At 36.0% G+C, this 15,000-nt stretch overlaps 1 protein-coding gene across 1 annotated transcript in view; it reads right to left on the bottom strand.

Annotated features, from left to right (window-relative positions):
• Nucleotides 1-15,000, bottom strand: part of LOC106871651 (BCL11 transcription factor A) — a 303,703-nt gene that overhangs the window by 22,994 nt on the left and 265,709 nt on the right. The window contains exon 3 of the mRNA XM_052971922.2: nt 1-3,191. This exon is cut by the window's left edge and continues 22,994 nt beyond it. Within this exon, the coding sequence (XP_052827882.1) occupies nt 1,243-3,191 (1,949 nt within the window). The 3' untranslated portion in view covers nt 1-1,242. The remainder of the gene's footprint in view (nt 3,192-15,000) is intronic.

Here is a 15,000-nt window from a genome sequence, read left to right as displayed (position 1 = left end):
TTACATTTTACATTCGAAGTGCCAACTAACTATTCATGTTTGTTATTATAATTATTTCCCTATATAACGAGTTTTGTTTATGAAAGAGCTTTAGCTAAGAGTATCTGAGAGTACCAATGAGAATGTTGAGGTTTTCTGAAGAATATGCAGAATAAAAGTTAGTATTTATTTGATATACCAAAAACAATAGCCACTGACATAAGTATACTTGTATGCATGCATATATATATAGATATATGCACATATCTATACAAAGATGTATAGATATGTTTACAAACATACATACATGACAGCATTGTATTGAAAGAGAGAGAGAAGTTGATTATTTTTGTCTTAAGTAAAATTTTAATTGTTAGTTAACATTACCTAAACACAACTAACATTGTGTATATATATATGTGTGTGTGTGTGTGTGTGTGTGTGTGTGTGTGTGTTTGTATATATATATATGTATGTGTATATGTATAAAAATATATATATATACATACACATGTATGTATACTTGTGTATAACCATTTAACAATTACATACACCCAACTAACATTGTGTGTTTGTGTGTGTTTATATACATACATATATACATATAATAAGATACACACACACACACACACATATGTATGTATACATGTGCAAATACATTGCTTAACATATATGCATACAAATGATTAACATTCGTGTGCGTGTGTGTGTGTGTGAGTGTGTGTGTGTATATATAAATACACACATCTATATATATATATATTTATACACACTACACACATGTATATACGTGTGCAAATAAGAGAAACAATGTAAAATAAAGAGAGAGAGAGAGAGAGACAGAGAGAGAATGTGTGTTTGTATGTGTGTGTTGGGGTAGGGGTAAGGGGAAACTTCTTTCAAAATCGAAAATAAATTTGTTATGTTTTTGAAAACATTTTTTTTAAATACAAACTATGATTTTTTTTCTTTTCCAAAGATTATTTTAATGAGTTTTGCGACAGAAAAACTTTCCAAATTCCTTCCCTTTATTTCTTCTCAGCTCAAAACTAGTCTCAGAGATATAAAAAGTAGAAAATTAATAACAATGTAGAATTTGATTAGTATTTCGTATTATTTATGTTTTTGCAATTTTTCGCTCCTTGTTTGTATTTCTCATATTAGACTTTATAATTTTGTTCATATTTTTTTAATAATAAACGTTTGAACATCAAGTAGTCATTTGGAGAAAAAAAAAAAAAAACAGAAGAAAAAAAAAAAAAACTATAATGTAGATGTAGTAGTGCTGTTTGTATCTGTGTCAGTCTCCTGAACTGCTCGTACTTGCCGGTTCTCGACACACTTGCGCATATGTTTCTCCAAAGTGCTCGGCACAGAAAAGGGCATGCTACAGAACTTACACCTGTACACATCCTTCCCAATACGGCCGTGCGTCTTCATGTGTCTAGTCAGCTTACTCGACTGTGCACACGCATAGCTGCACAACTCACATTTATATGGCTTCTCACCAGTATGACTTCTTCGATGCACCGTTAAATTGCTGCAGTTCTTGAAAACTTTCCCACAAAATTCACAGGTATCATTCCGCCGGTCTTTCCGATTTGATATTGGACCACCATTACTGGGGGTACTATTAGAACTAGGGCCGGCTTTAGGGTGCGAAGTCAGATTTGGCTTCAAGGCACTTTCTGATGGAGAATTGAAACTGTTGTGATTAGGGTCACTAAGCCTTGCAGATAGACCAGATAAAAAATACTCTTGGTGGTGACTACTAGGTAACCACATATTAGAATATATAGATTCCATACTATTTACTATTTCCAGTGGTTCAGTCTTAATTCGTTTTGTGTAGGGCGATTCACTGCAATCTAGTGGTTCAGGTTTTTCCTGACTAGTGTACGACACATCTGTGTCTTCAGACTTTATGTCTCGATCACCATTCTCGGTGCCCTCCGAACCATCTTCTTCAACTTTTGTGCTATCCTTGTTGTGGATGTTTTCAGCCAACGCCTGCTGGAACGCCTCGTTATATTGCTGAATGTTATTGAGACCAGTGTTTTCCATCACCTCACTCAGCAAAGACTTCTCTCCAGCGCCGGGCATGTGGCTTAGATCCTTCGACCTCTCGTTCGGAGTTCTGCGCTCCTGAGAAGAGTGATCGTCTCTATTTTTACTTACATGACAATCTAAAGGATCGGGAGACCCATTGTGAACAGTCTCCATCCCTTCAAGATCGTCGTCCTCCTCTAACTCCTCTTCAAGCTCTTCCTCTTCCTCCTCTTCGTTTTCCTCTTCGTTGTCTAAGTCAATATTAGAATCGTTATGTTTTATCATATGTTTGTTGGAGTCCGGTGTGCTGCTACTGGATGGCACACTGCCTTCAGAGGCATTAGATATGTTTGAAGTCTGAGACATACTACTGAGGGGCGACTTGTTTAAGTGAGTTTTCATATGTCGTTTTAGTTTACTAGCTTGTGTACATGCATGTGGACATATGGGACATTTAAATGGCTTCTCTCCGGTGTGAGATCTTCGATGTACGATTAGATTACTTTGAAATCGGAAACATTTCCCACAAAACTCACAAGATTTTAATTTACTTGCAGGGCTTAAATTCTTTGGTAAAGAATCTTGAGAATGCGATGGTGTTGGCGTTATCGATGTAAATGTTGAAGGAGTCTGTGAAAATGGGGGTGTAGGTTTACGTAAAGGGGGTGTCTGTGTTGATGCCAATTGTCGAAGACGCTGTGAGTAAAAGTCTATTGTTTCCATGATCCGCGGTCGGTCACTGAATGGGGCCGGAAATGGCGGCGGTACATCAAATGCTGATGAAATATTAGAAAGGCCCTGGACAGACCTTGAATGAAACGGATCATTTAACAGGTCCAAGCGGAAATCCGGACCCGTTGGAGGACGGTTAAACGGACTGAGCGCTGGACCTGGTGGCAGTTGGTGTTGGCGATCAAATGGCATGCGGAACATGAAGGGGTGAGGAGGGTGTGGCAAAGCATCAGCAGTGTTGGGAGTCGGAGGAGTCATCACATGGTCTGATGGTGCCTTAGGAGATGGAGTTGATAGATTGGAAAGTTGTACAGAAAGCTCTGATGCTGGTAAATAAATCTTCATGCCATGAATGCTTTGCACATGTTGTACAAGTGACCAAGCAGAATTCACTGTCGTCTTGCAGGTACCACACACAAACTTTGACGGTTCTGAAAAGAAAGGAAAAAATAAAAATAGAATAAATAAAATGAATAAATAAATAAAAAGCATCACATTTTTATTCGACACAAATTCTGGAAGAACATAATATTTTTTTATGTTGATATTTAGTAAAGCAGCTTCATAGAAACAAACAGATTAAAACTGTACAATACATTCTGTATGATGGGAATGCATAATTTTTAATGGGAATAAAGCTCACACAACAATTTACATTATTAAAGAATGTAAAAAAAAAAAAGAATGTAAAAAAGGTTTAAATTTCTTGACATTTACAGCCATCATTTTATTTGTCCGCTTGAATCCCTGTTCTAGCATCAGCTGAAATATGTCTGTCTAAATGGTAGAACACTCAATGACCAACCAGCCACATGAGAATAGAAAACAAAACTCCCTCTAGAAACAGTCCTAGCCATGCTGCCAGTGCTATGCAGCTACCAATATACATCAGATATTTGTTAACAAAATCAGTCAAAAAATATTAAAAAAAAAAAGGCAGCTAATAGAGTTTTGTATGTTATCAGAGAAAGGAGAATAATGAAAAAAAAAGAAAAAAACATCTTGTAAAAATTCAAAGAAAAAAAAGACAATAAATAGAATGACCAAATAATTTCGAATCATACAAGATTCCCTTGTTAACACTCATTTAAAAAAATAAAATAAATAAAAGACAATAAACCTAAAATTCTGATGGGAACACCTAAAATGTAGAACAACACCAGCAGTAGCCCAGCCATCATGAAAACAGCGTTTTCTTGTAGGAAACACCGATATAATGACTGAGAACCATTGTTTATTGATGATTAATCACAAAACAAATCTTTGATAATTATTGAAATTTAAATACACAATGCTAATAACGATAATAACGAAGACAATGAGTTTTATTATTAAACTACAAATATTATTTTCGACCAGCTGGTGGTGAGCTTGGCAAAATATTGCTGCAACTTAGGACTGAGAAGAGTTATCGCCCTTGCATCACCAGCCGGAGATAATTGCTTCTTTCGAAACCGTAATTAACGCCTTGTGTTAAACTGCATACGTGAAGTGGTGAGCTTCATTACGTTCAAAGAAGCAATTATAAATGCGAATGAATGTAAAAATTGGTAACGGAATAGAAACCGGACCGTGGTTTCGACATCTGCAATGAGACGGCGGACGGACACGTCGACTTATATTATTTAAAACACCAGGTCAGATGTGATGGTAGTAGATCTATTGATCAAATATCTTCCATCCAACGACCATCCCGACTTTTCCCTAGGCACAGTGCACTTAGGAGTGTCATATCCTGCGTTCTTTCCTGTACCAGCTGGATGTGAATTGAGTTTGGCTGCTATTTCTAGCAGACCGAGTGAGAGGCTCCCACGTTGATCCACTTTACGGAGATTCATACACGTTTATTTACCTGTCTCCCTTTAAAGGCGATCGTGTTACTTCACAGTAATAAATGACAGAGAAACGGTATGAAAACCACTACATCATCCTCGTTCTCCAGAAAGAAGCCTTCAATTACTCTTTGTTCTGTTACAAGTAACAAAAAAAAAAGCGGGTTTTATGTATACACACACACACACACTCGTCTTAATTAAATTAATACGAAATGATTTGAAACTGAAGTAGAGATTAACCTGGTTAGTTGGTAATAAGAGTTAAATACTGCTGCTACTACTACTACTAGGACACAGGGGCTGACTGCAAACATCATTGTCATTTAACGCCCGTTTTTCCACGCCATAAATGCTGAGAAAGTTGTCAAAAACTGGTATGTAAAAATCGAAGACACAGTTTTCAACCAATAAAATTATACAATATTTAAAAACCCTTTTAAAATTGAACAACCTTACGGAACTTATTTATTGCAGCTTCTGCAGGTTTGTTGCTGTTATGACTTATTCAGTCAGTAATTCACCTTTATCAGTTTGTTGACTTCAAAGCAGATGAGAACTGCACGTTTTTATAGTCCTTGAAAATCTTAGGACATTAATGTTACATTATGTAGGTGGGGAGATCAAGAATAGGGTCCCAATTAGATACAATACCTAACTTCTAACTCTGAATAACATGTTAGGGGTTCTTTATAAAGAGCCCCTAACATTATTTGGGTTGTTGAATCTTTTGAGATGTACGTATGTCACAACGGTGATATAGACTGCAGCAAGACAGACGGATGTGGGGGTAGAGTTGGTTACCCAACAAAAACATCAAAACTAATTCAGTGAAAATAAAAAAAATAAAACAACAAAAAAACTAAATATTTGAGGCTCCAACATCACTAATTATTTGGTTAGTGAAAAGCTGATTAGGATGGCTTTAACAACTTCCTAGTGTCTTGTGACTTTCCAAAATCTGACTGAACCGATCCAAGACTCAGGTGAATCTGAGATGAGACAACAGCCAGCAGCAGTTTGTCAGTGGGTTCCCACCCCTTCACATGACATGATCTGTGGTGGTATATATAACTAGCGCCTTATCTAAATGGAATGTAAGAAAGATTCCTCACACTTTAACACAAACTAAGAATAAAGAGTGTGAATAAAAGAGGAGGGTGGTGGTGGAGAGAAACAAGTAAAACAAAGATAAAAACTCCATTAAGAAATGTAACTGTGGAAATGAGAGAGATCTTGTAATGTTGGCAGAAGTACCGAAATGCTTTCACTTTAAGACAAAGGATTGCTAACATTGAAATATTCTTTTCTACTCTAGGCACAAGGCCTGAAATTTTTTGGAGGAGGAGGCCAGTTGATTAGAGCGACCCCAGTCTGCAACTGGTATTTAATTTATCGACCCCGAAAGGATGTAAGGTAAAGTCGACCTTGGTGGAAATTGAACTCAGAACGTAAAGACAGACGAAGTACCAGTAAGCAATTCGCCCGGCATGCTACCGTTTCCGCCAGCTCGATGATTTGCTAACATTGAAATATTAAATTCTCTCTTGGAAGAGTGGATCTCTAAGCACAAAGCTATAAATGATTCTTTCTCATTTTGGTACAAGGCCAGCAATTTTGAGGGGAGAGAAAATTGATTATGTCAACCCAAGTGCTTGAGTAGTTGTTATTTTACCGACCCCAAAAGGACAAAAGGTAAAGTCGATCTCCGTGGCATTTGAACTTAGAGCTGGAAGAATTACCTCTAAGCATTTTGCCTGGCACAGTAATGATTCTGTCAGTTGCCGCCACCTTCATTAAGCTATAAATAATAGCATGTAGATATTGGGTTAAAAAGACGCTTTGGTCAAGAAAAGCCAAAGGTTGCCTGTGGGACACAACCCACATCTGTAAGATTTTCAAACCCAATAGTTATTTGCTATTAATTATAGCTTTATATTTAGAGAGCCACTGTTCAAAATAAAAAAAATAGAGTTCTATGTTTAAGAGATGAGGAATTATGTGCATTATTTACATTCAATGGATATTTATCCTCATCTTGTTTGTACCTTAGGAATGAAATCCCACGTTCAAACTTTTCCCAAGACACCTGAAGAAGGCTGGAGGGTATACCAGCTGGAACGTTGTGTTAACAACAAACAAGATGAAGACAAATATCTGTTGAATATAAATAATGTAAATAATAATAGTTAAAAAGAAGTTTATAACATTCTTATGGTGCCAACAGTAAATGTTTTAGATTTTAACAGCTTTTGCAATGTTGATGAAAAGATGATGAGCAGAATAACAAAATGTTACCAGGATCTTTGGAAAGTCAATTTGTTGTATTTTGCTGGTATGTGAGAAATGACTTGTTTCTTTCCACCAAATACATCCTACTTTGTCTCACTCTTCAAAAATCAATCTAGAACTCTCTCCCATTAAATGTATGAGGAGATATTCTAAAATGGCTCCTATCTCCATAAAATATCTTGTCCTTGTAAGATAAGGACACATTCTGTGTAGATGCAGATTTTATATACTGGTCAATATTGGTCAGTATTGGTAATCCAGAATCGTTTTTTGCCTTGCTAGAAATAAAATTCTTGGTGGCATTTTATCTGCCTTTACTGTCTGAATTCAATTTCTGCTGAGCTTGACTGCCTTTCATCCTTTGGGAGCAGGGGTCAGGGGTCAATATAATTAATACCAACACTGGGGTTCATGAAACCAATTAACCACCTCTTCTTCAAACTGCAGGCCTTGTGCCAAAATTTGAAACCAACATTTATTACGATGATGATTAAACAAAATGGTTGGCAGCATTTCTTCTGAGTTCAACTTCGTCTTTCATCAATAAAATAATGCACCAGTCAAATACTGGGGTCTGATGTTATTAACCCCAGTACCTGACTGGTACTGTGTTTTATTGACCCCATCCTTCTCCCTAAAATTGCTGGCTTTTTGCAAAAATTTTTTAATAATTTGAAAATTATTCTACTTCACTCTGCTAAGGTCTTGCCTTGCCTTTGATCAACCAGGGACTAATAGGGGTAATTGTTAAGTAGAGGGGGATATTAAAGACACTGCCCCACCCCACCACCACCACCACCTAAATTCTGTGACCATCAGCCAAATTTAGAAAGCATTATCATTATTATTACTGTAAAAAGCAACTTTTAGACTAGAAAGAGAGTGAAATTGTATATAGAATTCAGCATACTGTTCAAGATATCTTATAATTTCTTTTTTCAGAGTGTTAATAACAACCAATAATTAATGTGCGTGTGTGTATAAATATATATATATAGTCCATTTTTTGTGCTTTGTTCGTGTTCCCGTTCCTTTTTTGTCCACGTTTTTTTGACGTCCTGTACCCGGATATGCATCTATATACACATGTAGATGTAGGTATGTATGTAAACATGCATATGCTCATATATCATTTGTATTATTATATATACATATATAGTTACATACACACATATGTACAGATAAATTACTTTAATAATAAAATATTGTACAAGTCAAACAAGAGGGCCTCTGGTATTGATGACTAACCACTTCCTACAAAACTGGTGGCTTTGTGCCTAAATTAAAAAGATTACTATTATTATTATTATTATTATTATTATTATTATTATTATTATTATTATTAGTATTATTATTATTATTAAGGTGCCAAGCTGGCAGAGTCGTTAGCACGCCGGGCAAAATGCTTAGCGGCGTTTCATCTGTCTTTACGTCCTGGGTTCGAATTCCACCCTTTTTGGAGGTCACAGAAATAAGTACCAGTTACACACTGGATTGATGTAATCGACTAGCCCCCCCCCCCCCCCAATGCCCAAAATTTCAGGCCTTGTGCCTATAATAAAAAGGATTATTATTATAATAATTGTTGTTGTAATAGCTTTGGTAATTCTGGTTTTGTTGAAGAATCTGTGGTGTGATCTTTAATTCTTCGTTTATGATATATCTGCATTAAAATTGGTTATGGCTTTCAGGGAGGAGCCAGTGCCAAGATTTCTCAAATACTCAATGAAATTTGGAGTTCTGCCCTATATGTGTGATTATATATATATATATATATATATATATATATATATATATATATGATACACAAACGTCTCACTCCATTTTACTACATTATATGCAATAAAGATGGACTGGAATTACAAACAACACACTGCAGTTAAGCTTGTGCGTGTATATAAAAAAAATGGTTTACATATGATAATAATAATAATGGGAAAAAAGGCAGAAAAAAATTTGATCCAATGAAGGGCGTAGAGGATATTTTTCGCCTGTTCTTTGTGCATCAATATTAGATTGTCTATATATCCACAGACAGCAAGGATAGAACTGGAGACAATCGAGATAGAAAGGGAAGGAAGGAATTAGCTATAGGGAAGAACTACACACACACACACATATATATATATATATATATATATATATATGTGTGTGTGTGTGTGTGTGCGCATGCTTGTGTATGTGTGTGTTAAGCAAGGAAAAAAATAAATAGATGTGAAAGGCATGTACAAAAAACAAAATAAGTGTGTCTATGGTCCAAAAGAACAATGACTCATAAAGCTGGAGTTTTGCAAAAAAAAAAAAAAAAAAAAAGATAATGAAAATAATAATAATAATAATAATCATGATAATAATAAAATTCAGCAGGGTTCTAAAATAAAAGAAACAGAAGAAGTAGCAGGAATATTGCTGCTGCATGTAGATGCCAAAGGACGGAGCAGGCCAGTGATGTAAGGGAATGGGCGAAATGGGAAAAGCAAGAGAAAGCTGCCTGCCTCGCCAGCCAGCCAGACATGGCAGCCGACAAGGTAGGCTGGCACCCCAAACTTGAAGGGAGAGGGGACAGAGGAACTGGCATCAAAAGACAGTTTTAATATTTTCAGTAGTAGTAGTAGTAGCAGCAGGAGTAGTAGTAGCAACATAAGACATTCACTAAGCTTTTGGTAATTTTTTTTTTAAAGTGCTTAAGTGTGGGAGAGAGAGAGAGAGAGAGAGAGAAGGCGGGGGAGGGGGGGGGGGGAGAAACAGACTAAGAGAGTGAAGAATTTTCTCAGTTGAAATAAATTAAGAACTATTCATAGATGGCGCCACCATCCAATTATTGATCGGTGGTGGTGGTGGTGTTGGCGACGACAGATGTGATGCTGTTTCTAGTATTGCGGCCAGTCTTTCTAACCTTATGTTCAGTTTGAAATAAATAATTAAAACGACCAGAAGCCTGACATAGAATCTCCTAAAGATGTCTACTCTGAGAAACGAGCAATAACTCAGAACCTACGACCATTCCTGACAATCCTAACTACAGCATGGCACCAACCTCATTTAAATATACACTATATACACACACACAGACATAAACATACATATATATATATACATACATATCCTTTTATTTGTTTTAGTCATTTGACTGCGGCCATGTTGGAGCACCGCCTTCAGTCGGACAAATTGACATCAGAACTTATTCTTTGCAAGCCTAGTACTTATTCTATCGGTCTCTTTTGCTGAACTGCTAAGTTACGGGGATGTAAACACACCAGCATTGGTTGTCAAGTGATGGCAGGGGGACAAACAGACACAAACCTACACACACACACACACACATATATATACACACACACACACACACACACACATATATACACACACACACACACACACACACATATATACACACACACACTATAGGTTTCTTTTAGTTTTTGTCTACCAAATCCACTTACAAGGATTTGGTCAGCCTGAGGCTATAGAAGACACTTGGTCAAGGTGCCACGCAGTGGGACTGAACCTGGAACCGTGTAGTTGGGAAGCAAGCTTCTTACCACACAGCCACACCTGTGCATGCATATATATATATATATATATATATATATGTATGTATATAACAGACATATATACATGTACACATACATGTACATACACATACACATATATATCTTTTCCTTGTTTCAGTTACCAGACTGTGGTCATGCTGGGGCACCGTTTTGAAGGGTTTAGTCAAATTGATCCCAGGACTTATTTTCTAAGCCTGGTACTTATTCTGTCAGTCTCTTTTTGCTGAAGAGGGGATGTATATGTCAGTGTGCTGAGCAAAGCATGTTCCACAGTTTAGGCTACCTGGTGTCATTCATGGTTGGGGTATATTTCCGCTTGATCTACTTCAGGAATTGTATAGTGTTAGTTGAGATAATTATAACTGGTGAAGGAAATGGAAGATAAATTTAGCCCTAGTCTTTATTCAGAACGATGTGACCCAAACTGCACAAACTGATGCAACACAGTTAGATGCACAAAATCCTACCCATAACGGACAGTTGCAGGACGAGTCGAAACAATCGTCGTACTGAATAAAAACTAGTGCTGAATTTATCTTCTGTTTCCGTCATCAATTCATCGTCATTGTCATCGTTTAATGTCCGTTTTCCATGCTGGCATGGGCTGGACGGTTTGACTGAAGTCTGGAGAACCAGCGGCTGCACCAGGCTCCAATCTGATCTGGCAATTTTTCTACAGCTGGATGCCTTTGTACATATATAATTATAATACATATATGTATATATAAAAGAGGTGAGGACTGAAATCCTTCAAAGGGATGTCAAACATCCAAGTCCACTGATACAGTCCAAGTAAAGACTATATATAAAGATATATATATTCAGCATTTTCAAAAACAATAAATGAAGTCAAAGAACTGGATTATGAATTAAAGTTTGTCTACACCTACAATTTTTCCTTTCTTTATACTTCCTTTATATATATATATGTGGGTCCATGGAAAGCAGACGTTAAACGATGATGATGATGATGATGATGATATATATATATATATATATGTTGCTAGAATACTTATCCAATAATGTAATTTATTATTAGCTTGGCATGTTGCTCACATCATATCTTGTCTTTTACTATAGCCCAGGGCCAATTAATGCTAGATGGAAACTGTGTAGAAGCCCGCTGTGTGCATGTGTGTATACATATGCGCGTATATACATGTGATGTGTATATACATACACATACATCATGTATATGATATGCATGTGTCTTTGTGACTGATACCCCCTCCCATCACCACTTGATAACTGGTGTTGGTCTGTTAACATCCCATGACTTAACAGTTTGGCAAAAGAGGCCAATAGGATAAGTATTAAACTTAAAATAAGTACTGTGGTTGATTTGGTACTCCAGCATGGCAGAGGGGTTCAAGAGACAGAAAGAGAGACATCATAAAGGAGAGAGAGAGAGAGAGAGAGAGAGAGAGAGAGAAAGAGAGAGAGAGAGAGAGAGTATGGAGTAGTGAGTTGGCTTATGTTGAATAATTAAAACACACAAAAGAAAGATTTTTTTTGTTACTAAAACAAGAGAAGGTTACTAAATTACTTGAGAAAATATAAAAAAAAAAAAAACCCTAAGCAAACGAACAAAAAATTCTAAATTTTTGAACATCAAAAACCGTTTAAAAAAAAACCTTATGGTGATAATACTGATGGCACTTGAAGAAAGAGAAGTCTTGGAGTTTGTTGCTGTTGCTGCTATTATTATCATCAACACTAGCATCAGTGGTGCATAATAAAACAAAAGGTGCGAGAGATAACGACAGTTTGGTGAAAAGAAAGAAGTAAATTTTTCAGCAATGCAAATAGATTGGGAAAAGGTGTTGATACAAGTGAGAAGAGGGTGGCGAGGGTGGAGTGACGCGGAAGGTGGTAGGAGGACACACACATACACACACACCAACATACACAGAGGCAAAGGACAAGAATAACAAAAACATTTCTTAAAATTTCACCTGTGAAAAGAGATGATTAAGTGCTTGTAAGATTTGTAGGATAAAAATGGGTGTCAGCAAATTTTAATTAGATTTAAGGGACTTTGAGAGAAAACTAGTTAAAATCTATCTCCAACATCACTGACTCGCAAAAGAAACTCAATAAATACCATTGATTAATACTATTTTTGTTGTTTTACAGTCTGTTTTCTTTTTTATTCCTTTTACGTATATTATTAGCATTGCTAGAATACAATGCTGTTTAGTCCCAGGTCATATTTGAGAGACCAAACATTTGCTGCTGTTTAACCCTTTTGGCACCGACCTGCTTGAGACCATCCTTTGTTCAATACCACAAAAACTACGGTGAGGCAAGCTGGCAGAAGCGTTAGCACTCCGGGTGAAATGCTTAGCGGTATTGAACACTCGGAGTTCAAATTCCGCCGAGGTCGACTTTGCCTTTCATCCTTTCGGAGTCTATTAATTAAGTATCAGTTACGCACTGGGGTCGATGTAATCGACTTAATCCCTTTGTCTGTCCTTGTTTGTCCCCTCTATGTTTAGTCCCTTGTGGGCAATAAAGAAATAAATACTACAAAAAACTACCCCGTTTTAACCCCTTAGCATTTAAATTGGCTAAATTTGGCTTTATGTTCAAACTGGCCAAATCTGGCCTCTTACACCTACCCTATAATGTCATTCTAATAATAAATGATCACATCATCAAAATCTCAAGACATGATTAATTCAAAGCAATGTGAAGAAATAAGCATTAAATTTGATAGAGTAATCTGAATGCTGAAGGGTTAAAGATATATAAATTAAAACCCTTTAAAATTCCATGTTAATTTATATGCCAAACTCCAGCTTAATGATGGCAAAGTCATTTTCATAAATTCTTTGAAAATTCCAAAAATAATAAAAATGAAAGCTAGTGTATTCCAACAGAAATATGGTCAGAAAAGGATTAAAAATATCAATCGCATTCATTTTACTGATTTTGAAGAGCTTGTGATGGTCTTAGGAACAACCAAATATTTCCAGACTAAACCAAATATGCAAAAAAGAAAAAAGAAAAAAAAAACAATGGTGGTGGTGATGGTTCTATCTATGACCAACACCCTCTATACTTCTGGAATAATGTACTCCAGACAATGTGTCATTTTTTCTGGAATGGTCAACTCAAAGCAATCATATATAAGAGTGAGTTGGTAGGTAAGATTTGGTTTGAAGAACTTGCAGCTGCTATTTTTAGCAAGTTAATAATCTATGTTGAAGTCCACACATTGGCACAAGAATCCTTGCTGTTGGAATAAGCGTGCCTCAGCACAACCATACAAACAGGTCCAGGGGTTGGAGCCAATTCAATTATACGAAACCACTAAGTTCAAATTGATAATCAGTTCTTTATCAGTTTTGAATGAAACCACAGAAGATAAGAACCATAACGTTCTTGGAATCCAAAGTATTGGCAGCAGAAAAGAAACAGTGATGTTACCCTCGCCCAGTGTTTGGAATCTTACATAAAACCACATCAATATGTCACATTAAATTCCTTGAAAGACATGGGCAGGGCACAATCAATGCCTTGACAGTAAATTTGGTAAATGGAAACTGTAGAAGCTTGCTGTAAAAATATCTATGCATGTTTATGTGTCTTTGTGTTTGAGTGTCACCTGAAAACTAGTGTTGGTTTGTTTACATCCCTATATCTTGGAAAAAAAAAATGTAGTGGAGTTGGTTTGTTTGGCTAAACCCTTCGAGGTAGTGGCCCAGTTTGGTGTTTATTGCTAACGAAGCAGCTGTTAAGCATAATTAAGATGGCAAAAATAAATATATTGATGTTTGGTGAATATTTCAATTAAAGCTGGACAAGGATGGTAGAAGAAAGAGAACAACTGCTTGACCCCAACACACACACACACACACACACACACACACACACACACTGCTGTGTGGTTAAGAAGTTTGTTTTCCAAAACATGTCATGTGATTTCAGTTTCAGCTGAACTGAGCACCACCTTAACAAATGCTTTGTACTACTTAGCTACATGCTGATATATATATATATATATATATATATATACACACACACACACACACATATATACACACATATATATAGACATGTATACACACACATATATACACTCACTCATATATACATATACACACACACACACACACATATATATATATATACATATATACACACTCATACATATATCTAAACACATATGTACATATATAATATACACACACATATATATATATATACATACACACACATGTACATATTTATATATATATATATACACACACACACATGCATATGTACATATATATATATGTATGTACACACACACACATATACACACACACACATACATATATATATTCATACACACATATACATATATATATATATATATATATATATATATACACACACACACACACACAAGTGTATCGAATAAAAAGTAGAAAAGCATGCATTTCAAAAATAGTTTAATTACACCCAACATCTGTTTCATTAGCAATAAACACCATTAATTCCATTTACTGCAATGTTATAATATATTGGAGTTTAGAAACCTATTATTGTCCGCTTAATTACCAGGAGTTTAT

This window comes from Octopus bimaculoides, chromosome 11 (genome assembly GCF_046866305.1).
Source record: "Octopus bimaculoides isolate indiv1 chromosome 11, ASM4686630v1, whole genome shotgun sequence".
In the NCBI taxonomy this organism is placed as follows: Eukaryota; Metazoa; Mollusca; class Cephalopoda; order Octopoda; family Octopodidae; genus Octopus; species Octopus bimaculoides.
Note: the sequence above shows the minus strand (reverse complement) of the source record. Positions and strands in the feature narration are given on the sequence as shown.